The following is a 25500-nucleotide window of genomic DNA, read 5'->3' as shown; positions in this document are numbered from 1 at the left end:
AAATTTTAACACAAGGTTTATGACCACAAAAGGAAGGTTGGGATTGATTTTTGGAGTTGAGGTCACAATAGTTTATGAATTAGGGGCCAAAAAGGGGCCCAAATAAGCATTATTTTTGGTTTTTGCACCATAACTTTAGTATAAGTAAATAGAAATCTATGAAATTTAAACACAAGGTTTATGACCATAAAAGGAAAGTTGGGTTTGATTTTGGGAGTTTTGGTCTTAACAGTTTAGGAATAAGGGGCCCAAAGGGTCCAAAATTGAACTTTGTGTGATTTCATCAAAAATTGAATAATTGGGGTTCATTAATTTGATATGCCAAATCTAACTATGTATGTAGATTCTTAATTTTTGGTCCCGTTTTCAAATTGGTCTTCATTAAGGTCCAAAGGGTCCAAAATTAAACTTAGTTTGATTTTAACAAAAATTGAATCCTTGGGGTTCTTTGATATGCTGAATTTAAAAATGTACTTAGATTTTTAATTATTGGCCTAGTTTTCAAGTTGGTCCAAATGGGGGTCCAAAATTAAACTTTGTTTGATTTCATCAAAAATTGAATAAATGGGTTCTTTGATATGCCAAATCTAACTGTGTATGTAGATTCTTAATTTTTGGTCCAGTTTTCAAATTGGTCTACATTAAGGTCCAAAGGGTCCAAAATTAAACTAAGTTTGATTTAACAAAAATTAAATTCTTGGGCTTATTTGATATGCTTTATCTAAATATGTACTTTGATTTTTGATTATGGGCCCAGTTTTCAAGTTGGTCCAAATCAGGATTCCATATCAAGTATTGTGCAATAGCAAGAAATTTTCAATTGCACAGTATTGCACAATAGCAAGAAATATCTAATTGCACAATATTGTGCAATAGCAATTAATTTTCAATTGGAGTTATCTTTCTTTGTATAGAATAGTAGTTGATAATATATGTTGGAAATTTGCCAGACATGACTATGATGTCATGTTCTATTTTTATTTGCCAATAACTTTATGTAAATAACTTCATTGGAAATTTGCCAATATAAAATGTTGCTGATGAAGCTTTTTTTCCTTATCTTATCTAAAATGTTTTTAGATAATGTATGTTGGACATTTGCCAGACATGACTATGATGTCATTTTCTATTTTTATTTGCCAATAACTTTATGTAAATAACTTCATTGGAAATTTGCCAATATAAAATGTTGCTGATGAAGTTTTTTTTATTGTTTTATACAATAAACAATGTATATTCACTTTTACTACCAACCTATATTTACCATTCAGTGATAACAAGCACTTTATTTTACATTTTAATATTTTATGATGTATTTAAAAGAGTAGTTATTGTTGCAAACTCCATTAGAAATTTGAATTGATAGCAGTTTTGGAAAAAGGGAAACAGGGATGTGAAAAAAAGGGGGGGGTTAAATTTTTCTCATTTCAGATTTCATAAATAAAAAGAAAATTTCTTCAAACATTTTTTTGAGAGGATTAATATTCAACAGCATAGTGAATTGCTCAAAGGCAAAAAAAAACTTTTAAGTTCATTAGACCACATTCATTCTGTGTCAGAAACCTATGCTGTGTCAACTATTTAATTTTAGATTTAAAAAGTTTGAAGAAGAAATCTTTAATTGATTTGTAAAATCTTGACATTTGTTTTGTGTAAAAAAAAACCATGTAATGTCAAAAATTTGATCACAATCCAAATTCAGAGCTGTATCACGCTTGAATGTTTTGTCCATACTTGCTCCAACTGTTCAGGGTTCGACCTCTGCGGTCATATAAAGCTGCACCCTGCGGAACACCTGGTTCACATTGAAATAATAAACCAAGCATATTAGAACTAATTAGTCACATTGAAATCTTAAACCAATCATATTAGAACTTATTGGTCACATTGAAATCTTAAACCAAGCATATTAGAACTTATTGGTCACATTGAAATATTAAACCAATCATATTAGAACTTATTGGTCACATTGAAATCTTAAACCAATCATATTAGGACTTATTGGTCACATTGAAATCTTAAACCAAGCATATTAGAACTTATTGGTCACATTGAAATATTAAACCAATCATATTAGAAATTATTGGTCACATTGAAATCTTAAACGAATCATATTAGAACTTATTGGTCACATTGAAAAAGTAAACCAAGCATATTAGAACTAATTGGTCACATTGAAATAATAAACCAAGCATATTAGAACTAATTGGTCATATTGAAATCTTAAACCAATCATATTAGAACTTATTGGTCACATTGAAAAAGTAAACCAATCATATTTGAACTTATTGGTCACATTGAAATATAAAACCAATCATATTAGAACTTATTGGTCACATTGAAATATTAAACCAATTATATTAGAACTTATTGGTCACATTGAAATATTAAACCAATTAGATTAGAAATTATTGGTCGCATTGAAATATTAAACCAATCATATTAGAGCTTATTGGTCAAATTGAAATATTAAACCAATCATATTAGAACTTTTTGGTCACATTGAAATATTAAACCAAACATATTAGAACTTATTGGTCAAACTGAAATATTAAACCAATTAGATTAGAAATTATTGGTCACATTGAAATAGTAAACCAATCATATTAGAACTTATTGGTCACATTGAAATATTTAACCAATCATATTTAAACTAATTTGTCACATTGACATATCAAACCAATCATATTAGAACTTATTGGTCACATTGAAATAGTAAACCAATCATATTAGAACTTATTGGTCACATTGAAATATTAAACCAATCATATTAGAACTTATTGGTCACATTGAAATCTTAAACCAATCATATTAGGACTTATTGGTCACATTGAAATAGTAAACCAACAATATTAGAATTTATTGGTCACATTGAAATAATAAACCAAGCATATTAGGACTTATTGGTCACATTGAAATATTAAGGTAGCACAATACAAAGATTTTTTTTACTTCCAATCACTAACCTTTGAAATGCTGTAACTTTCTTATGAATGCATAGAAAATAATAAAAGAGGTATATATAGATAGATAAAAGATTAATCTTTTAAATGAATGCAATATTTGTATTATGCAATCATTATGTAATCAATTATTATGTAATTAGTGGCAAAATCTGGGTAAGTTCACTTGAATGAATTTAGCTCTATCATCTCTTTAACTATACAGAAAATTTTAACGAAATCTTAATCAACACATCATGGGCTTCAAAAGGGTGTCTCAAATTGTCCTTATGGGATTCCATTCTCTCATAAATCTCTAATTAGTGTAAACATCCTAACCACATAAAAGAAGATAATGTTTAATTAGGTGTAAAATTTGTTCTATACATTCTATCTAAAATCTGAGACACCCTTTTGTAGATAATGGCCATAGGAACAACATATAATAAAATCAACCCTCTAGGGATACCTATGCAGAAGCTAATTTCATTTGAAAGTGGAAATTTGGTGAAAAATATTTTAGACACAGTTAACATTATAATTGGCTACATAATTGTTGCATAATACTAACATTGCATTAAATTGAAAGAGTATTCTGTTAGCTATCCAAAACTACCACTTTTATAAATTTTCAAGCATAATTAAGAAAGTTACAGCATTTTAAAACTTGGGAGTTGGAGTTATAAAATCTTTGTATTGTGCTACCTTAAACCAAGCATATTAGAACTTATTGGTCACATTGGAATATTAAACCCATCAAATTAGATCATATTGGTGACATTCAAATATTAAACCAATCAAATTAGATCTGATTGCTCACATTGAAAATTTAAACCAATTATATTATTTGTGCATTTTATGCCACTGTCCCAGCATAGGGGGAAACTTAGTTTGACCCTTGCTTGTCTGTAAGACTGCATGTCAGTCTGCACATCCTGAAATTAATTTCCATTTGCCTAAGTCAAATGTTATGAGACTTATACAGAATGCTTATTACAAACTAAAAAATCTGCTTTATTTGCTGTTTCTGCCTTCTAACTTTAGTTTGCCTTTACCAAATTTAATGAAACTTTTACATTATGCTTATTACCTTCAAACATATATCAAGTTCGATTTTTGGGTGGCATCACATTTGTCCATCACTTTCACTGTCCTCAAGTTATTATCAAAATAAGAAGATGTTGAATGATTGCCAATGAGACAACTCGCAACAAGAGCCTAACACAGAAATTTTTAACAATTTTAATCACGGTACAGGACTTTGTAAATCAAAATATTTTTGAGTTTGCTGTATATTCACAAGCGGGGCCTCTTAACCTGGATCAGTGGGACTGAGAATGCTTCGACACAAAAATACCTTAAGCTGGATCAGTGGGGGTTAAAATGCTTCCACAAGAAATACGGTCAAATATCTTGGGCTGACAATGCTTCCACAAGAAATATCTCGGGCTGACATTGCTTCCACAAGAAATATCTCGGGCTGACGATGCTTCCACAAGAAAGTCCTTAAACTATATCAGTGGGACTGAGAATGTTTCCACAAGAAATATCTTAAACTCGATCAGTTGGGCTTAGAATGCTTCCACAAAAAATACATTAAACTGGATTAGTGGGGCTGCGAACGCGTCCACACAAATATACCTTAAACTGGATCTGTAGGACCGAGAGGGATTAATAGTCCGGCCGATGGGTGAAAAAAATGCTCAAAGAATGAGGAAAGCACCAAATTTTGGTTGATAGTACATTTTTGTGTACTGAACATTTTTAGCTATGGACCCACCCTCAAAATTCAAAATGGCGGCCGTACGTTCTAAAATATTTTCCAATATTGTATAAACCACAGTGGATTTGATGCTAGAAGCACAAAAATCAATATATTTGTATGACTTGGTGTATTTAGCAAGATTTTGTTTTGATCTATCTTTGAAATACAAAATGGCGGCTATTTTCAAAATGGCCTCCTTGAAAAATAAACAAATATTCATTATTGAGTCAGAATTGACCTGAATATAAGCATTTTATTGATGTAAAGTGTCATTTATAGTATCTGTCCCAGTTCTGTTCTTTTTGATTTTGCCTTCCTTGTCATTTCATACACAAAGTAGTTGCTTTCATAAAAAGCTGCAGTAGTAGCTTTCATTAAAAGCTGCAGTAGTAGCTTTCATTAAAAGCTGCAGTGTTTGTTGTCTTGGGTCATACATAAAAGCTGTGGTTTTGGGATTTATCTGCCTGAAGATATTATTCAGTGCCTATCTGATTTCTTGGGTCGCAATATTTTGCTATTTGAGATATTAAACAGTGAATTGAGAATCATTTAAACACATATCAGTGAAATGGCAGGAATTGAGGACAACACGGACAAGAACATTAAAATGGCAGAAGCTGAATCACTTGGGGATATTGAGAAACCCAAAGCTGAAGACGTTTTAACAGAGGACAGCTCATAAATTACTATTAAACTATTGTACGAGGAATGTTTAGTAGATAGAAAATCTAATGCTTAAAGAACAGTTGAGATTTAACGCAATATAAAACAGAGCGAAGCGCGAATTGATAAAATATGTGTTGGTCTCATTACGTTTTAATTTGAACAGAAAGAGGCACTGAATATTTATAACGAACAGATGAAATCAATATCTCGGCAACTTCAACAGTCTGAAGACATCATAGACCACAAGGCTAGTAATAATTGCTTGGCGGAATTGATGGTAAGACCAATACGATATTCAATGTTGTGGTGAGATGAATGGACAAGCTGACAACAACTGAGGAAGGAGACACAGTTCAATTTATAAGTGCATTTGAACAGCAGGGTACCTTCCAACAACTGGCATCTGTTGTAAATGAATTATTGGACAATCGAAATAATGAAGTTAAGATTCCTGCAATGGACACATCATCTAAGCCAAAATGTGACCTTAGCCAGTACAACGCAAGTTTACAAAAAGTACACAACAAAATCCATGCCTTGGGTCTTTCCCCTATTGTAGTTCGCATGAACCATCAACCGCACCAACTCTGTTGAAGGTGTCTTCTCCATAAGTCAAAAGTCCTATGTCAGGGCCCTTGGCCCTGCATAAGACAGTTCAAATTATTCAACAACAATCTCTATTTAAGAAAATACTATAAACCTCTAGTACTAATCAAGGATACCAGCAAAAAGGCTTATGTGTCTTCTTACACACACTTACCATCTACTATGAGTCAATAATATTTAGTTAAGAGCAGCACACCATTACAAAAACAATTGGCTGCAAGTGGATTCTATCAAGCTTCTCCAATGCTGAATGCAGTGCCTATACTTACGGTATCATCCCCGTCGAGTCAAACGGCAAATCCCACATTTATCACTCCAATTATGACAACTTCGTCAGCTCCTGGAGCTCTAATAGGCTTCCCATAAAAGCAAGCTGACTCCACTGACCGATCCAGGAAAGGGCAGAGGAAATCAAAAGAGTGTGGCAACACCTCTTCTTCAGACTCCTAATTGGAGAGAGAATATACCCGATGGCAAGAAAATCTTGGTGCAAGGGACCGGAGCCGAAGCCCACCTCCAAAAATGCAAAAACTCAATTGAAGAGGATCCATGACTTGGGCGGCGTTCATTTACCAATTTGAACGAACTGTCGGTAGATGACAATGGTAAAACAGGAAAAATGTGTGTAGGCCCCAGATTGCCAGGCTGATGTTGGCTTTGATTCCAAGGCCTTAAAAAAAGCATTCATTTGAAGCAGCGCTTCAGCAAGAAAGATCAGACCAGATTGGAACTATAGCAATCCGTCGAGGATGTAAAGACAAAGATTCTATAACGCATGTTATAGAGAGGAACCCAGAAACATTAAACAAGGCGTTAAAACAACTGAAAACCTTAATAGCAAACCAGATGGCGATATTTGGATCAAAAAGTGATCAATTATGACCATCGACAAGTCTGCTTTGCTGATGGCGCAGTATCACCGATCGACAAAAGAAATATGAGCAGTCCTTTGGATAATGAGGTGCATAACTTCACACAAATTGTCACAAAACTAGCTGATGTTATGCTTTCAACTAATCAGCATAACCGTGGATTGGCCGATTAATATAACCTCGGTTCTTCTGATCCAGTAATCATGGAAGATCACCAGTTAAGTGGAAGATCACCTGATCAATATACACGTGGAAGATCTCCTGAGCAATACAATCGCGGTAGATCGCAAGATAGAAATACACCCAACCTTAATGCCTATCGATCAGCAACACCCCCACTAAGCTAGGGATCATATGGCCCCTAAAGACAACGGTTAGCATCTCCACGGACAAACTCCAGAAATCCCGTTTATTTCAGACAACGGTCACCTTCACCAGGATACGGAGCAAATCAAAGTGCAACCCCAACAATAGAGTTTTAAAACAGCAAAGGGTCGGGCCAGTAGACCAACGCACGATTCCAAAGTCTATTGGCCATGAAACATCACCTCACCACAAAATCGATCAGATGCCAACGTCCTCGTCAGATATTGTCATCAGACGAACCATGTGAAAGAGTTTAGCAGTAAGAGGTACTATACATGACCAGAATGTGAGCATGATTGTTGACACTGCTGCAATGATAACATTAGTAAATGAGAAATTAATTCCGGCAAAAAATTTGAGATTTGGAGAACGTAGCGCTACGTGGTTTTGGTTAACAGCTTGTTATTGGGAAGATTATAAAGAACGACTCTCGACATTAATAGAGTACACATACAATGGGATCTGTGCAAAGAGCCATTAACAGACGATGTTATACTTAGGGTAGATATTTTGGACACACTGAGCGCAGTGATAAACCTGAGTACTCCCACAATTACCATCAACAATAAAGTGATAAATGCGGCATTTGTTAACAATGAAAACGAGATTTCAACTCAGCAAGTTTGCATAAAACGAACCATCACAGTTCCGCTAAACTAAAAAAATGACTGTTACCATTAAAACTAATAAAAGTGCTGACCAGGAGTGCATTCTAGGACCATGCTCGCTGAATAGATGCGAATTTGTTTCGCACGTAGTTGGAAAAGGGAATAGTTGCCCCTTAACCGTTTTAAGTGAAGGCAATCGTCTAATCCCCCTGGAGAAAGGTACACCTATTGATTATATAGAATAATTTGACGATGCAGTGGGTACGGCAGATGAAAACTCGATAAATGACTCAAGACGTGGCATTGAAGAGACACGAGACAGGTGCACTCGGCACTGCCTCAAAGTTCAGATGAGTTACCTACTATTCCACCACATTTAACTGACATATACTAACTTTGAATCGACTCGTTTAAACCTATTTCATTCCAACCATTCAAACTGAAAGCGTTTAAAGAACAATTACAATAACATGTAACATATTGATTAACATTTTGAATTTCTCTTTTTGTTTTTGTATATGCAGCCATATTTGCAAATGTTTGTGTTATAGAAATAACCAAATAATTTTTTTTTATATTTTAAAATTAATTGATAACAAATTTAAAAACATGAAGTCCATTTTTAAAGAATCATTACTTTAATTTCCGAAATTATATAGAACAATCTTGATATTTATACCGTTTTTCCGCCATCTTGAAAATGGCAGCCATATTGGATTTTTCAGAGTGGGTCCATAGCTGAAATCAAAGGGTATATAATCAAGAACTACTATGCAAAGTTTCATGCTTTCCTCATCAAGTGAGCAATTCTGCTCTATATCTGCACCAATCGGCCGGACTATAATCCACATAACATACCTGTAACTGGCTCATTGGGGCTGATAATACGTCCACAAGAAATACACTCAACAGGATTATTGGGACTTAGAATGCTTCCACAAGAAAGTCCTTTAATTGGATCTGTAGGGCCGAGAATGTTCCCAAAAGAAAGTCATCAAACTGAATTAGTGTGCTTTAGAATGCTGCCACAAAAAATAAGTACAACTGTATCATCGGGGCTGAGAATGCTTCCACAAGAAATACCTTAAACTGGATCAGTCGGGAGGGAAATGATTCTCTCTAGAATTTTCATCCTTTAAACATTAATTTTGGATCCCTCTTTCTTGACAAAATTATAAAATATTAACAAGAGTTCTATAAATTTCTCATCAATGGCCTTTTAAACTATATTGGATAAAATTATGAAAAGAAAAGAAGGTGCTTAGCGGGCAAAAATATTTATTACATGCATAGATAAAACTAGAGGATTCCTAACATCTGGCTAGAAGTCAAAAGCAAAAGTGAACATCATTCCGCCGGATGGGCTGAACATGTAATTAAATGTTGACTGTTAAGTGTCAAGTATCCTGTTTTCCCCGGTTGAACTTGTATTTCATATATGGTTAATTAAAACAGAATTTTCTTATTTGAATATATATTCTGGGACTATTATACTATTAGTATTAGTATAATATTAGTATAATTGTCCCAGATATTTCTTAAAAATAATGTGGAATAAAGCAGGAAAGTGTAGTCTTATGAAAAATATCAAGATGTGGAGACAACCATCCACATCCAAGACACTATAGGTTATCAATCGCTCTTCCAGGGCCGACAATAAGAACTTGTTTGAAACGCATAAGAGTAGGCGGAGATCTTGGTGTTGCCTATGTCACCTGAAGTTGGCTAGTTATGCAAAATTGAGAACGGAAATGGGGATTGTGTCAAAGAGAAACCAACCCGACCATAGAGCAGACAACAGCCGAAGTCAACCAATGGGTCTTCAATGCAGCGAGAAACTCCCGCACCCAGAGGTGTCCTTAGGCTAGCCCCGAAACAAATATGTTTACTTGTTGAGTGATAATGAACGTCATACTAAACTCCGAATTATACACTAGAAACTAAAATTAAAAATCATACAAGACTAACAAAGATCAGAAGCTTCTGACTTGGGACAGGCGTAAAAATGTATTTTGTTAGATCTCAACACGGGGGGGGGGGGGGGGGGGGGGGGGGATCTCAACCCTCCCCCTAAAGCTCTAGCCAATGTATAAAAAACAAACGCACAACAATACGTACAGCAAAACTCAGTTTAATTAAGAGAAGTCCGATGTCAGAATAGGTAAAAAAGGAAATAAACAAAATGACAATAATACATTAATGCATAAATAACAACGGACTAAAAGCAGTTACTGACATGCTAGCTCCAGACCTCAATTAAACTTAAGGTTATGCGGACCTGTTTTCGTATTGCCATGAGTTACAATGTATGACTAAAATCAGCAAAGACCCATCGAAACAACATCTAATACAAAAATTTAACAATACTTTTAGATATTTGAATGATATATTGGCTCTCAATAATGACGACTTCAGTGTGTATACTAAAGAAATTTATCTTTTTGAACTTACTTTACATAAAGCTAATACTAGCAATGAAAACTGCCCTTTCCTCGATCTTGATATCTATATCATTAACGGGAAGTTTGATACAAAAAAATTATGATAAGAGATGGTTTTGACGTTCCCTAGTCACCACCTTATGGTGTTTATATATCTCAAAGCGTACGATTCGCTCGTGTATGTTACAACGTTTAAGATAGATAGAAGGGTAACCAAGCTTTTTCTTGTTAAAAATGTTAACGATGGTAGTAATTTTGGATAAGCGATTTTGAAGATAGAGACGTGTAGATACCCTTTGAACGAGTTTAATATTCAATATTTTTTCTATTTCTACGCTTCATATATGTTTTTTGTTATGTGGATTTTATTAAAAAGGAGCAAAGACTGCGTCCAGAATATGAACCAACACACCATAAATTCAATGATGCAAAAATGATAAAACTGATCGGCTAAAGACGTCAAACGCTACCCGTCATAAAAGAGGGACGAAAGATACTAAAGGGACAGTCAAACTCATAAATCTAAAACAAACTGACAACGCCATGGCTAAAAATGAAAAAGACAAACAAACAACAGCACACACGACACAACATAGAAAACTATAGAATAAACAACACGAACCCCACAAAAAAACTAGGGGTGATCTCAGGTGCTCCGGAAGGGTAAGCAGATCCTGCTCCACATGCGGCACCCGTCGTGTTGCTTATGTGATAACAAATCCGGTAAATAGTCTAATTCGGTAGGTCACATTCATGAAAGGGAAATTACACTACGAAATAAAAGAAATGGTGTATCAGGGTAGCGACTGATTAAATAGTGCTGATTATTGAAATAATGCTTTTTGATAAATATTACTAACTTGAGTAATGAACATAGAGAAGTTCTCGCTCGGACACACGCTCCATAATCTAGTATATTATAAGAGCATAAACCTGAAGCACAGGGAGGCACTCTACTGTTTCCACACGGCACTAAAGACAAACTCTGTAAAAAATAAAATTGAGAATGGAGATGGGGAATGTGTCAAAGAGACAACAACCCAACCATAGACCAGACAACAGCCGAAGGCCACCAATAGGTCTTGAATACAGCGATATGTGTTCATTAGCTTAATTGCTTGTTTGCTTTTATCCAGTTTCACAGAAGAATCGTTTTCAAACCTCAAAACTAAAAGGTCATGGTTGCATAAGGGATCTACCATTTAATTTTTAGGAGGGGGGATAGGATATTGTAATCTCTTTCCTGAATTTTTATTTTTCACTCTAATCGGTCGTGCCTTTTTTTGTTTAGTCTATCCTGACTATTTTTTTTAACTTTAATTGTCATAAATTCTGCCTTTTAAAAGGGTCTCATAAAGACATAGCTGACACACAGTCCCGATCGAAAGCAAATAAGTAAACAGAAAGATATAATACGCAAAGTACCATTGTAAACCTAAATGCCGAGTACAACTGAGATTATATCCATCTAATCGATACCAATCTAAATATATACCAGGGAGTACTTCCGATTAATGATATAATATATATCATATTATACAGTTATTACATGTAAACCTTAATCTGAAGGGAGTTTTCTAATATGTTTCCCATTTTGTGTGAGGATCAAGAAGGGGATCTTTCCTTTCTTCATTCTTTATTTGTTTCAGCTTATTTTCTCTATTTTGTATTTATTTTGCTCTTTATTCTCTATTTAATAATTTAGCACCCAATTATTTTTCATTTTTTCATTTTATTGTCTTCTTGTCTCTATCATATCCCATATTTTCTGTTTTTTTGACTACTTATTCTATTCTGTATAATCCCCTATTGAAACCTTCTTGTAGTGTCATTTTTTTACGTACAGTACATGCCAGTTTTTACATTAAATATCTCATAAGTCCAAGACCTGAAAGCTCGAGTGTTGATAGTGCATCTGCTATTAAATCAAAGTCTTCGTTTTAAAATTAGATCATTTGATAAAAAGAGAAAATAGATTTGTCCTGAACAATATAAGCGTATTTGTATTATATGTTTTGCGTTTTTCCAAACTCATATATTCCTGTCGCGGGCTCCCAAAACAAATTACGATTTGATTTTATGTTAATTAATACGAAAATTATTGTATTTCACACATGATACAGTGATATTAGGATTTTCAATGAGTATTGAAAAACATTTATTAAACGACAAGATATGAAATAATTTCAAACCATATTTTTTTTTATAACTATTTTGATCTAAGCATCACTGATGCAATGGAATGCACATCTGCCTCCGTAGCAAGATTTCCGTAGATACTTGTCCTCAATTAAATTTCAAGTTCTGCATCATTGTCAACAAGTACTTGACTGAGAAAGACTTAAAGTGAAGTCTTATGATTGCACTGAAGGGAGACTCGTCAACGACAATCTTTTCTACTTGATAAAAACACCCTGATTGGTTATTTACCATTTAACAGGGCAAACAATATCTGCATTCAGAACCAACCTTTTTCCTGTGACATAAAGTATAAAAAGCTACATTCGCCGCCTCACCATTGTATTTGCCATAGCGGTCCCGGTTCTATTGCACTATAAAGACAAGGTATAGTATGTATATTAGTCAAGGATTTAAGGGGGGAGCTCATACCTCCATATTATTTTAAATATCCAAATGCAAAAAAAGTACTAGGCATGTCTAAATATTGTAATAGTAATGTGCTGTCTAAGCTGTCAATTTTCATTCAATTTTCATTCAAAAGGTAGAAAAGATGCGTGTCTAATTTAAAACTGTTATATACAAAGACCTATTTCTGAAGATGTATCATTCAAAAATGTATACTTTTTTTTTATTATGAACTATGTTGTACATGCTTACCCTTCCGGAGCACATGAGATCCCCCCTAGTTTTTGTTGGGGTTCGTGTTGTTTATTCTTTAGTTTTCTGTGTTCTATTGTTTGTCTGTTTGTCTTTTTCATTTTTAGCCATGGCGTTGTCAGTTTGTTTTAGATTTATGAGTTTGACTGTCCCTTTGGTGTCTTTCGTCCCTCTTCTGTAACTACTATTGTACATAATTTGCCCCAGTCTTCTGCGGCTGAGTTTTCTTTAATAAACTTTAAAAAAAAAAAAGAGATAAACCTAACCAATTATGTACAAAACTATAGTTTGTTTATTTGAAAATTTAGCAGATATCAAATTTTTAGCAATCAACAGTAGTATATAAAGCAAGGTGTCATATAGGTTTATTTTACATCTAGTTGACGTGCTTTATATTCGCTGTATAATCATTCAGCAATCCTCGGTAGAATCCGATAATCTCCTAGATGAGGGTACGGAATCGGCCGAGTTGAGACGAATGACTCTTTACTCAATCGGCAATCCTCGGTAGAATCCGCTACTCTCCTAGATGAGGGTACGGAATCGGCCGAGTTGAGACGAATGACTCTTTACTCAATCGGCAATCCTCGGTAGAATCCGCTACTCTCCTAGATGAGGGTACGGAATCGGCCGAGTTGAGACGAATGACTGTATACTATGAGCTGCGCCGGATAGAACTCGACCGTATGGAAATGCACGTGAATATGTACGTGTATAAGACTTTGATTGATTGTTGAATAGTCAAACACGTCATAAAAATGAATTTGATTTGTTTGATAGGATTTCTTATATTAACTCATTTTATAAACAGTTACATACTTGGCATACAGATTTTCCAAAAACAGATATATATGGATATTCATTTGCATAAGGTCGATTTCTGTCCGACGCAACACATATGTTGATAGGCAACCAATAATTAGTTCTTAAAACTTTTATTTCAGCTTTTAACTTTGTTGTCATAACATCACTGTTACACCGGTGTCACTTCCTGCCAAAACCAGTTGCCATGGCTCTATTTGTTCACATCTTTGCTGCAATTGTCGCTTTAAACCTTGTTGGACGAGCCGCTCTGGAAACGGATGAATCAGTTCTTCAGACTATTCAGACTATTCAGTCTGATTTAGCAACAGTCAAATCGAAGCTTCAAAGTTGTAAGTTTGCATCAAAATATTTACATTAAAAGAGTTTGGTATGATGAGAGACATATTTTGATCAAAGACAATTTATTTAGCTGGACAATAAGCTCCGAAAAATGGTTTGCCATATCTATATGATATGTGTAGTACCAAAACGTCACTTTATGAAGTGTTGAAACATACATATATATTTCTACCTAAATAAGTATAAAATTTTTTTTTCTTTAAATACTAATTGAAAAAGATGCAAATATGTAGACAACAAAAGCGGTTATACTAATATTTGAAATACGCATGTCCTATTACCCGGTTCAAAGGGCCAAATAAGTGGACTGATCATAAATTTTGTATTTTGTTCTCATTTCTTCTGAAAAAGAGTTCAATACAAAACATTTCAAATTTATTTTAAAAATATGGGTTACAGCACATATTTGTCAGAAATATACGAATTTCTTATAGACTTTAAAACAAATCTCAGCAATTACAACAGAAAAAATATATTGATACCATGACAAGGTCAACATATAATTAAATGTAATTTGTACGCATAATACATAATTATCTATAAAACCTTTGTTTTAACCACCCATATATATAATATATACACCACGTTATTGTCCCTGGCTACTTTAATGTAAACTGACATGTATAGGCAGAGGAAAATATGTCAAATGTCAATAGTTTTTATGTTTTAGTTTCAGAACCCCGTCCGGCCTTCCTCGCAGTATGGACAGCGGATACTGTTGCTTTGAGGAGCGGTGATATAATAAAATTTAACCATGTTGTCACAAACATAGGCAATGGTTATAGTCCTGGAACAGGAAAATTTAAGGCACCAAAACAAGGTACTTACTTTTTTGGAGGTACAGTAATGTCTGCTCCCCCTAGTCCACTACGTATAATGTTGATGAAAAGTGGAACATCAATAATGATTCCCTATGCAACCGAAACACAAGGGGATAGTTACACGTTTACCGCCGTCTTGCAATTGAATGTAGGAGATACCGTTTATGTCCAGAAAGATAATAGACCGAGAGCGGAAAAGGCATTTGGTCGTTCCCATTCTACATTCTCTGGATTCTTGATATCTGAACCTGATATCTGAACCGTCTGACTGTACATTATATATTGGGATTTTGAAATGCAAATTATATTGCTTATTTCTCCAGGAGCCAGATATAAGTTTCCAGATAAACTGATATGGCAAACTATCCAAAACCTCGTAAAACAAATATTAAACAGGCACATCCGATAACAGGCATATCAAATCACCACGTACCAAATAACTGCCCTTTCCAATGAAACAAGAAGTTACAAACTAACAACGTCTTAAAATAAACTGAACACACCTGCATAGATATTGCTTCGCTTACATATTAGGTCACAAATAAATATATTATTTCAAAAGTACTTGCTTTGCCTTTGTTTTTAATTGTTCTAAAGTCCGTCGGGATAAGATATTCTCATTCTCGAAGAACATAAAGTAACCCCCCCCCGCCCCCCAAAAAAAACAAAACAACAACCCCAAAAAAAAACCAACAACACCACACACAAAAAAACACAAAAGAAACAAAAATACAGTCGGGGAATTCGTCAACAAGATGGGTCACTGAAATTACCGGTTTATCATATTAAACTGTAAGAGTCCATTGTTTATATGTGATTAATTTTTTCTCCACAAATCAATTTAAGAGTAAATCATAATTTCTTGTTCCAAATTCAAAGAATGTGTACATTGTTCCAAACAGGTGTCGGTATATGTGGAGACTGACATATGCGTTGTATTTTGAATCTGTATTACGCATGCATATCTTCACGCATCAAATGAAATATTTCTAAATCACGATAAAAAATACAGTAACCCAGCGACGAATACTTGTAAAATAAATTGAAGTTATTTTATAGCGACAAGCATACAGAGGGAGGAGTTCTGAAAAGCCAACTCAATTCAGTTTTCGTGTCTAGGTCAAATACGTCAACTTGGAATTGCAGCACCTTTCAGTCATAATAAATGAATAAGTAACAACATGTGCATCATTTAAGAGTTTAGAAGTGTTTTAAGTTTTTAAAATATATTAAATACATGCCAATTTGATAAAACTCTGCAGTAGTCAATATATGCATGTGAAAACACGTTTTATTTGATTTATTCACAAAGCAAAAGAAGCACGTCATATTAGAATTGAATCTTAAGCACACACACACACAGCTGTTAAATAGCATATATCGAACTTTTGTTTGATAAAATGACATTGCTTTGAAAAGAAATTTAAAGGAAACTAACCACTGTTTCATTTATTTCATATATTTGTTCGCAGTGAACATTAAATATTTGGATAAATAGATAAAGCAAGATGTGGTATGAGTGGCAATGAAACAACTCTCCGTCCAAGTCGCAATTTATAAAAGTGAACTATTATATGTCACGGTACGGTCTTCAAAACGGAGCCTTGGCGGCGGTATTTAACCTTCTAATGGTATGACACCTTTTCCCTTATATGAATCAATAGTCTAACATAACAACATTAAAAGATTCACCATACAATATCAGTTGGAATAATTTAACTCAATCAAAAAACGTAGTACGACAAATGAACATACACTGAACTAATAAATTTGATATATGATACAATGTTAATGCACAGTTAATAAAGATAAGTAATGAATTATTTAAGTAAAAAAAATATATCTAAAGCAAGCATTTATATATAAAGTACGTACCCCCTCATGCATAAATTGGATTCCTTTCCGGCTTTGTCTTTACTTTTGATTTTATCGACGACTTTCAAATTAAGTGGTCACGAGAATAACTAAAATACATTAACTATCAAAACGAGCAACGGGCGTAACACAATTTATATCTGTTACATGTTTAATTAATATCAGTATCTAGATGATGACATTCGATTTCGTGATTTTCTTTTCGAGATTTCATAAAATTATTTCTTAAACAACCAATTTATGTTTAGTTGGGTAGATTGCATCTAAAGGACATATACTATGCCATATTAAATCATTCTTATAAGTTTTTCCACTTTTCCATGATCAGACCTTTTGCTTTTGTTCTGATCATTATTTATTTTCTTACCCCTAATTTATTTTCTTGTGCAGTCAAAGGTCAAAGTCATATTGTTTTTTTTTTAAATTTTTGCTTATTTTCACTTCTTTTCAATAACCGTTTAAGCCCCAGTCCCACTAGACCACGATCGCATCACGCTCACCGCGATCTGAAATGAATTCAGATCGTGGTGAGGTCGCGGTATGAGCGGCATGAGAATTTAAATTTTCGTTGCTTTCACGATTCGACTACGTCCTCATTACGCTTCTACAACGATCCCGCTATGATAATACCACGTTCTCGCCGCGCTTATTCTGCGACCTCACTACGCTTATCAATATCTTTCTACGCTTTTCACGTTCTCACTACGACCATAACACGAGTTATCCGATTGCAACATCATCTTTCCACGCTTTTACTGCGATTACAGCACACTTTTAACACGTCCATACTACGTTCATAACGCGCTCATTCCGCGATCTTGTTACGCTCCTAGCAGTAACGTCAATATCGTGTTTCATATGAGTACTGTATCATTCCTACTATTTCTAATTAATACGTCGATTTCTCGGAAACAACACAGTCATGCCACCAAAATCTACTAGAGCACGCGGTGGTAGGGGTTGATGTAGAGGGTGCAAAGTAGCGAATCCTGATCAAGCAGAGAACGTCATACTTATTTCCAAATTGTAACCAAGAAACTAAAATTAAAATAATACAAGACTAACAAAGACTTGGGACAGGTGCAAAAATGCAGCGGGGTTAAACATATTTATGAGACCTAAACCCTCCCCTATACCTCTAGTCAATGTAGAAAAGTAAACGCATAACAATACGCACATTAAAAAATTCAGTTCAAGAGAAGTCCGAGTCTGATGTCTGATGTCATACATTTATATCATGAAATACATAAAATAAAGGAAATTATAGCATGTTAAATTGTTTTACAAACATGTTATAGTTGTTTAAAAACTGTACTGGTCAGTGGTAATTTAAATTCGTTTTTTCAAGAATACGAAGAAAAAGAAAAAGCTATGAAAATAAAAAAAAGCAAACCAGAAACTTTTTTTTAATTGAAATACTTCATTGAAAAATAAGAAACTGTAAAAAATATATAGATCTACATGTAGTCTATAAAACTTTAAGTATATGTAAATAATTATTTTAGAGATCCGAAAATAAAATGAAAGAAAAATATGGGATGCTTAAGAACATTGGATTTAATACTGAAAAACATGAAGCATTAACACAAATGAAATAAATTTTAGCCAAATTGAAATCAACTTATTTACAAATAGGCTTTTATTTGAACTAGATAAGTTACGCAGACAGCATGGAGCGTCACTTCGCTATCTCCTTAAATGGTCATTTTAGCTTCTGTCAATTAAAGACGACCTTTGTGATAACAATATTCGAAAGCTTAACTTTGGTTTGCGTAAACTTTACAAAGAAAAATTGAACATGTTCAAAACAAGAAACGGGACATACCACAGCAGACAAAATGAGTTCCTCCATAATGTTTACTGTAACTATCCAAATGAAATAATTGTTGACATGAACGAATCAACAGAAAATAGTACTGTAAATAAGGAAACTCTTACATAATTAGAAAATGCTTTCAATAAAGTAACAATACAGAGCAAAGTAACAAAGACTGAGAATACAAAACTAAAGATAGAAAATATCAGCCGAGAAAAGATAATACAAAACCTAGAGAAATTGTCTATCATTGCAAAACAAATTAACCATGAATCTACTAAGAAAATAGACACAAAAAAGAATATACAAGTCATAAAAACAAATATTAAATCCTTAGAAAAAAGGTTGCTGCTTGAAAAAAAATCCATATTAAAACAGTTAAAACCATATGCAGAATGGAGAAGAAAAGGCTGAATTGAAAAATTAAGTATTGGGAAGGTATTGCCAATAAAACCCGTCACCAACAGCAATCAGCACTCAAGAAATACAGATACAAGAACTCAGAAAGAACTCTGAAAAATTAAAGGTTAATGAAGACAAAATTAAGAAATTTTCTAAAATAGTAAATGAGCAAGCAGAACAGATTGATTATCTTACAGATTTAAATGACCGTACAATTGAACTTACTACCGAATCCAAAAATGGTCAATACACTTTTAACAGTCAAACAGATCAGTGTGTAATGGACCTTCTTGACTGTGGACTTTCATTTGAGAAAGTTGTACCAGCAATTAAAAATGTTTTATGTATGTGCGGGTTTAGATCAAGATATAACATAAGAGGTGAAAGACCTACAATTGTTCTCTGAAGTTGTCTTTTTAAGGATGTTCGATACTCTGTTAAAAAATAACAAGCTTTTCAAAAGACTATAATGAATTGATAGTATATAAATAAAGAAACTAAAAAAGGTAGGAAAAAAAATGAAGGGTCCGTCCATGTGCTCGTTTTCGAGATAAAAGCCATTAAAAATTTGTCGGAAAATAATTCTCTCTTGATTTTTCATATATTTAACATTAGCACTTTATTTGTTTCAAAGACTTAAGAAAAAATAACAAGAATTTTATAATATTTTGAAATATGGCTGTTAAAACTGTATGTAATAAAATTATGAAAAGAAAAGTAGGGGTTAGTGGGTATTTTTTTTAATGACAATACATGGATAAAACCAGAGGATTCCGAAAATATGGCAAAAATTTAAAAAAAATGGAGGAGCAAACATCCTTAATTGTATCTACTTCATGTATCGTCACGGAGGTGGATCTGTTACAGGATGTGGATCTGTTACAGGAAACTTAATCTCCATAATTATGAAACAAGATTACAATAACCTAAGTTAGTGATCATTACGGCTACACATTTGCTTCCGGAATACATGTCATACTTATTAAAAACTTGACAATATTAAAGATGTATACTCACTGAAGGATTTATATAGAATATCTGACATAAAAGACACTACTTCGTTGTTATCCATTTGTTTGATGTGTTGACGCTTTTGTATTTCCATTTGATTTGGACTTTCTATTTTGAATTTTTATTTTTTCGAAGAGTTTTTTTGTTAATTAACTGATTTTTCAAATAAACATATTTGTATGCTTCTAACAAAACTTTTTCCTTTGATTTAAAGGTGGTCACAATTATTTGAATTTAAATCTAAATATACTCCGTACAACCAGACACAGGGAGTTGATAACAGGCACATACATGCATTTAATTTTCTGTGTGTGAAATGAACAACACTTGGCAAAATGGTAAAGTTGCCTGACTTAGTAACCCAACAGGTCACATGACCTCTGAGACCCACATCACAAATGTGTGCAATCACACAAAAGAGCATACGTGTGTGGATTCATTTTGTACAAAGTTGATATAAAAAGGTCAAAAGCTAACACTACAGTCATTTGGGAATTTTATATTAAAAAAATTTCCATAGCACTGTTGCAAATACACTGTTTAACGATGAACTTGTAAACATTTAGAATCAGTTTATTTATAATATTGATTAGCTTACCCGGATCGTATTTACTTGAAATGAGTTGTCAGACTGATTGTTCAATTTGATTTTGCACTTTCTTAAAGTTGGACGAGTCGGTTACAAGAGTGGGGCGATTTTTTCATAAAGTGGCGATATAGTGTGGGCCGATTGGTCAGTGGGGCGAGTTGACATTGTTTGATATCTACTCATCGTGTTAGGGGGTCATAAAGGGTATACATCATAATATATAAAGTATATTATAACAATGTATAATGGTTGTGTGGCGTTCTAAACTAGATTTGAATCTAAAGTCGCGCGTTGATTTCGTTTACGAATCCACTACTTCTTATTAATTCTCTACTACATAAGTGTTCCTTTCTGATGCGTTCAGGTTTTTATACGCCCTTCGGTTCTTTTAGATTGGGAAATAAAACTCACTTATTAATCTACAAATACACGTTAAAAGTCCTTGCCTAGACACAATACAAATATTACTGTAACTGCATGAAGAAATACACAAATGAATTGTTAACACCCAATAATCTAATTTTGGATGTAACGCGTCCTCTGATTGGCTGACGTTATTTTGTCATCAGCCCTTAGACATAATTATGTCATGTGACCGTGAGTCATCAACGTTTTTCATGGTTTTCTACGCTTTTCAATGGAATTCAGAATTAAATGATAAGAAATGACTATACTATTTTTTCTGTCTATTCGAAATAACATACAAAATGTGGTGCACACTGTAAAATAACCCGCTACGGACGTTATTTAGTGTGCACCAAATTTTTATGTTATTTCATCATAGACAGAAAAAATATTACAGTCATTCCTTAAATAACCCTGATAACGGTGCATGAAAAATACAAGTCACTTTGTAAGTAATTTATTGTACCAATTTAGTTAATTGAATGGGATGCTATGAAGTGTTTTTTTTTCTATTTGTTAGTCTATTTGTAATGACATTTGTATCGCGTAAACATTATTTTTTCAACGATGTTTACGAATGAACTACTAGTAGTCAGAATAATTTCTTTTGAATAGCAATACATGTTTATTAAATAAAAAAATCAAGAGTATACTCCCCCGACCGTATTGTGCAGTACGTGGCTATTATTCATTAGAATATAAAAATCTGTTATCAGTTGATCGTTTGATAGAGTAAGATGTAAAGAGTTCTGGCACGAAGAGAGCACGGAATTATTAAACATCTACACACTACACGAAAACGAATATCAATACAAGAGTTTTATGAAAAGTTTAACATTAAAATTCATCTCACATATATGATCATGTCTTTTTATTGTAGTGATAAATTGACAAACCATTACGTTTGTTTCTAAAGTAAAAATGTGCATCCATGACGATTGTTTTGTTAAACTATCAAAGATTGGCTCCAATGTTGATGTAAATTATAGTTTGCATGTTTATCAAGGGAAATAATGACCTTACACAGGTAATTATTTTATGCCTTGACGCATAGTTCATTGAAACATGGTATCGTCCAAGTTGATTCTTCGAAAGAATGACCTATCGTTCTGAAAGAAAATATAGGTATATATTAAACACTTTTTATAAGTGAAAGTATATTTTTACTACACTGTACGTACATGATGTAAGTATAATCATCTTCAAGTGTATTTACAAAGTTGCCTGCTTGATCAGAATGATATCAAGTCTAGGTATTATGTCTGTTTGGGTCGCCCAATCTCGTCCATCTGGCGGAGCTATAAACAGTTCAGAAACTTTCAGGAATGTTTGGTTTGTAATGCTCTTCAATTTCGTCCTTTATTTGACTTTTAAAACATTTTTTGATATGAGGGTCACTGATCAGTCTTTTGAAGATGAAATGCGCGTCTGGGGGAAAGATAGAATTCTAATCCTGGTATCTATGATGGTTTTTTTTTATTTGTACCTTTGATTGTTTTAAAAGCATTTGTCATGCTTCATAGATTTCATCCATTTTGGATAAACCTTGTTAATTTGTCTGTATACTTAATATGTATTTTATTTTGGGAGTTAAAGTCATTGAGATTAATTTCTACAATATGTATGTATTACGACATCTTATTTTTGAAATAAATTTGTCAGCCGATTTGACCATCAGCACTTTTAAAAGAGTGCATATAAAAACTTCCAGTTTCAACTCAGAGTCCAGCTTTCTTACCAATGCCAACCGCAAATCAAATTTGTTTGAACTGAAATGTAATAATAAAATTCAACATAATTGTCACACACATAGGAAGTGGGTACACTACTACAACTGGTCAATTAAAAAAACTTACTTCTTCTGAAGAACAATGATGATCCACCTGATGCACATCGATTTATGAATGGGTGGAGCAGTTTGAATAAATATATTGACCGGTAATGCAACTAATAGTGTACGCATTTACCGATGTCTTGATCAAAACTACTGGGGATATGATTTATTTTCAAAAAATCAATTCTACGGAAAATGCATTTGATAGTCGCTAATTTTCAACTTTTCTCTGGTTTCATTATATAGTATCATATCATTTATTGATGTAATAGGCTATTTGTTTTTATCCACAGGGCTATTGCAATGTGAAACATTAAATGTTACACAAGGGGGAACTGTAACAGTTGGACGACAGTTGTCTCAACTTGATAAACTAAACCTGATGAGTTTCGGAAAGTCTGTTTCCTTTGTTATTCGCCGAACAAACAAATTATATCCGCCTTCAGGACAACATGTTTTCCTGTGTGATATAATTGTGTATTTGTTATTAATATGTTATACATTTGGTGCAATGACCATTTAATTTTCCATAGCGGCCTCGGTTATATTACACTATAAAGACAAAATATAGAATATAAAAACAAGGATATGTGATAATTACCTTTTATTCACCAACAGTAGGTTACTGGCCAAATGAAATAGAAGTTAACAAGTCCCGTATTGCCTGTTACGATTAGCAAAACTTATACCACATAGTGAGCTATAAAACGCCCCGAAATTAGTAGCTATGGAAACTAATGCAACTTTTCCATTTATGTTAAACATCGTTTAGTTAAAAGAAGACAAAAATCAACTGCAATAATACAACATCGTTCGAAAATCAAAACAATGACTATTGAAAACAATTCATAATTGAAAGTGATAGCTTTGTTTGTAAAAGACTTGTGAATATAATAGTAATATTATCACATACTGTTACGAGGGTAGTATGTAAATCTACATTAAGCCTTACATTCTTTAAAATATTGATACTTGTGCCGGTGTAATAAAAGCCAAAATTATAAAAAAAAAACTTTAAGATACAGAAAAGAAAAAGAAGAAGTAGTATCCATCGTTAACCTAAGTTGTCAATATTGATGCATCCGTGCTCATAAAACCATCAGAGAAAGCGGAAAATGATTATCACAACCAACAAAGTAATAACGCTTGGACAATGATAAATGTCATACAGTTTTGTTTACCTTTTAGAGTTGTTATATCACTTTATCATATGTTTAGTAGTAAATACAGTAGTTTTGCATATGTGATAAATAGCCTGCTGTTTAATCCATATCGCGCAACTTTGATGCGCACCCTTTATCGCATACCCTTTATCACACCCCTACCCTTTATCGCATACCCTTTATCACATCCCTACTTTTTTTTTTTTTTTTTTACATAAAGTCAGTTTTGGTTTTCCTACTTTTTTTTTTTTTTTTTTACATAAAGTCAGTTTTGGTTTTTTTTTGCTTAAGAAAAATTTTCCTCAAAATAGGTAAATTTTTTGAATGACGTCATTGTTTGGTATGTGACGTCACGAACGTCGAGTTTTCACATTGTATGTGACGTCACGAACGTCAAGTTTTCATATTTTTTGGCACACTAAATGCAACTATGAAAAATACAAAACACACAAATTAATACAATAATAAACAAAATATTTTTAAAACAACAGCACGCAAATTGTAAGGTAACCCAGGTGCTTCGGATAAGTAATTGAGCAGTTCTTTTAAGGCATTTGAAACAAGACAAAAGTAGAACTGAAGGTAACCCAGTGTTATGGATCAGAAAACAGTTCATATAATATAATACTCTTCTGTTGAAATATATGATAAAGCGTATAATACATGGCAAAATCCGTATCACATGCCGTATCACCCTCGACCAATATCATCCCTCGGGCCTAAAGGCCCTTGGGCTGATATTGATGTCTCGGGATGATACGACATATGATACGGATTTTGCCATGTATTATTCGCTATGTCATGTTCTTATGGAAATAAATGTAGTTTCGTGTTCCTGCAATCAACCATGAGTTATAGTCAATCAATATTTCCAACCGTTTCTCGAGTACAACTTTCCCTCTTATAAGATGATCTCCAGTTATAGATTCTAGTTGTTGATGGTGTCCATCTTTTTATTTACTTTACAGTTTATCCTGTATTTGTTTTCGTGCTATTATGTTCCTTTTGATCGTATGACTCATGGCATCTTTTTTATTTACTGTAAAGTTTATCCTGTATTTGTCTTCGTGATATTATGTTTCTTTTGGTCGTATGACTCATGACGTGACTTGGTATTTTTGAATCCAACTAAGACAACAACAACTACCTGTATAGTTATGACAGATATATTAATCAAAGCTTGACTTCTCAGTAAGTTGTGTTACACATAAATACATCAAGTATCAGGGTAAGCATATCCTAATGACTGATGGTGTAAGAGGTGGTGATTGCTTAGGGTTAACGTTAGATAAGAGTCAATTAGCAATATGCATTAT

At 33.4% G+C, this 25500-nt stretch overlaps 1 protein-coding gene across 2 annotated transcripts; it reads left to right on the top strand.

Moving 5' to 3' along the window:
* The first annotated feature begins 12692 nt into the window (after nt 1–12692).
* On the top strand, nt 12693–15653 carry LOC143052846 (complement C1q tumor necrosis factor-related protein 3-like). Of its 2 annotated transcripts, none has more exons than XM_076225956.1 (3): nt 12693–12831; nt 14049–14258; nt 14939–15653. In XM_076225956.1, the coding sequence occupies exons 2-3, from the start codon at nt 14114–14116 to the stop codon at nt 15346–15348; spliced, it is 555 nt and encodes a 184-aa protein (XP_076082071.1). In that variant the 5' UTR covers nt 12693–12831; nt 14049–14113; the 3' UTR covers nt 15349–15653. The 2 variants fall into 2 exon arrangements, with proteins under 2 accessions (XP_076082071.1, XP_076082072.1); XM_076225957.1 differs by having other exon boundaries at nt 12708–12836.
* Nucleotides 15654–25500: the final 9847 nt, after the last annotated feature.

Source organism: Mytilus galloprovincialis, chromosome 11 (genome assembly GCF_965363235.1).
Source record: "Mytilus galloprovincialis chromosome 11, xbMytGall1.hap1.1, whole genome shotgun sequence".
Lineage (NCBI taxonomy): Eukaryota > Metazoa > Mollusca > Bivalvia > Mytilida > Mytilidae > Mytilus > Mytilus galloprovincialis.
This window is presented reverse-complemented; position numbering and strand designations above follow the sequence as displayed.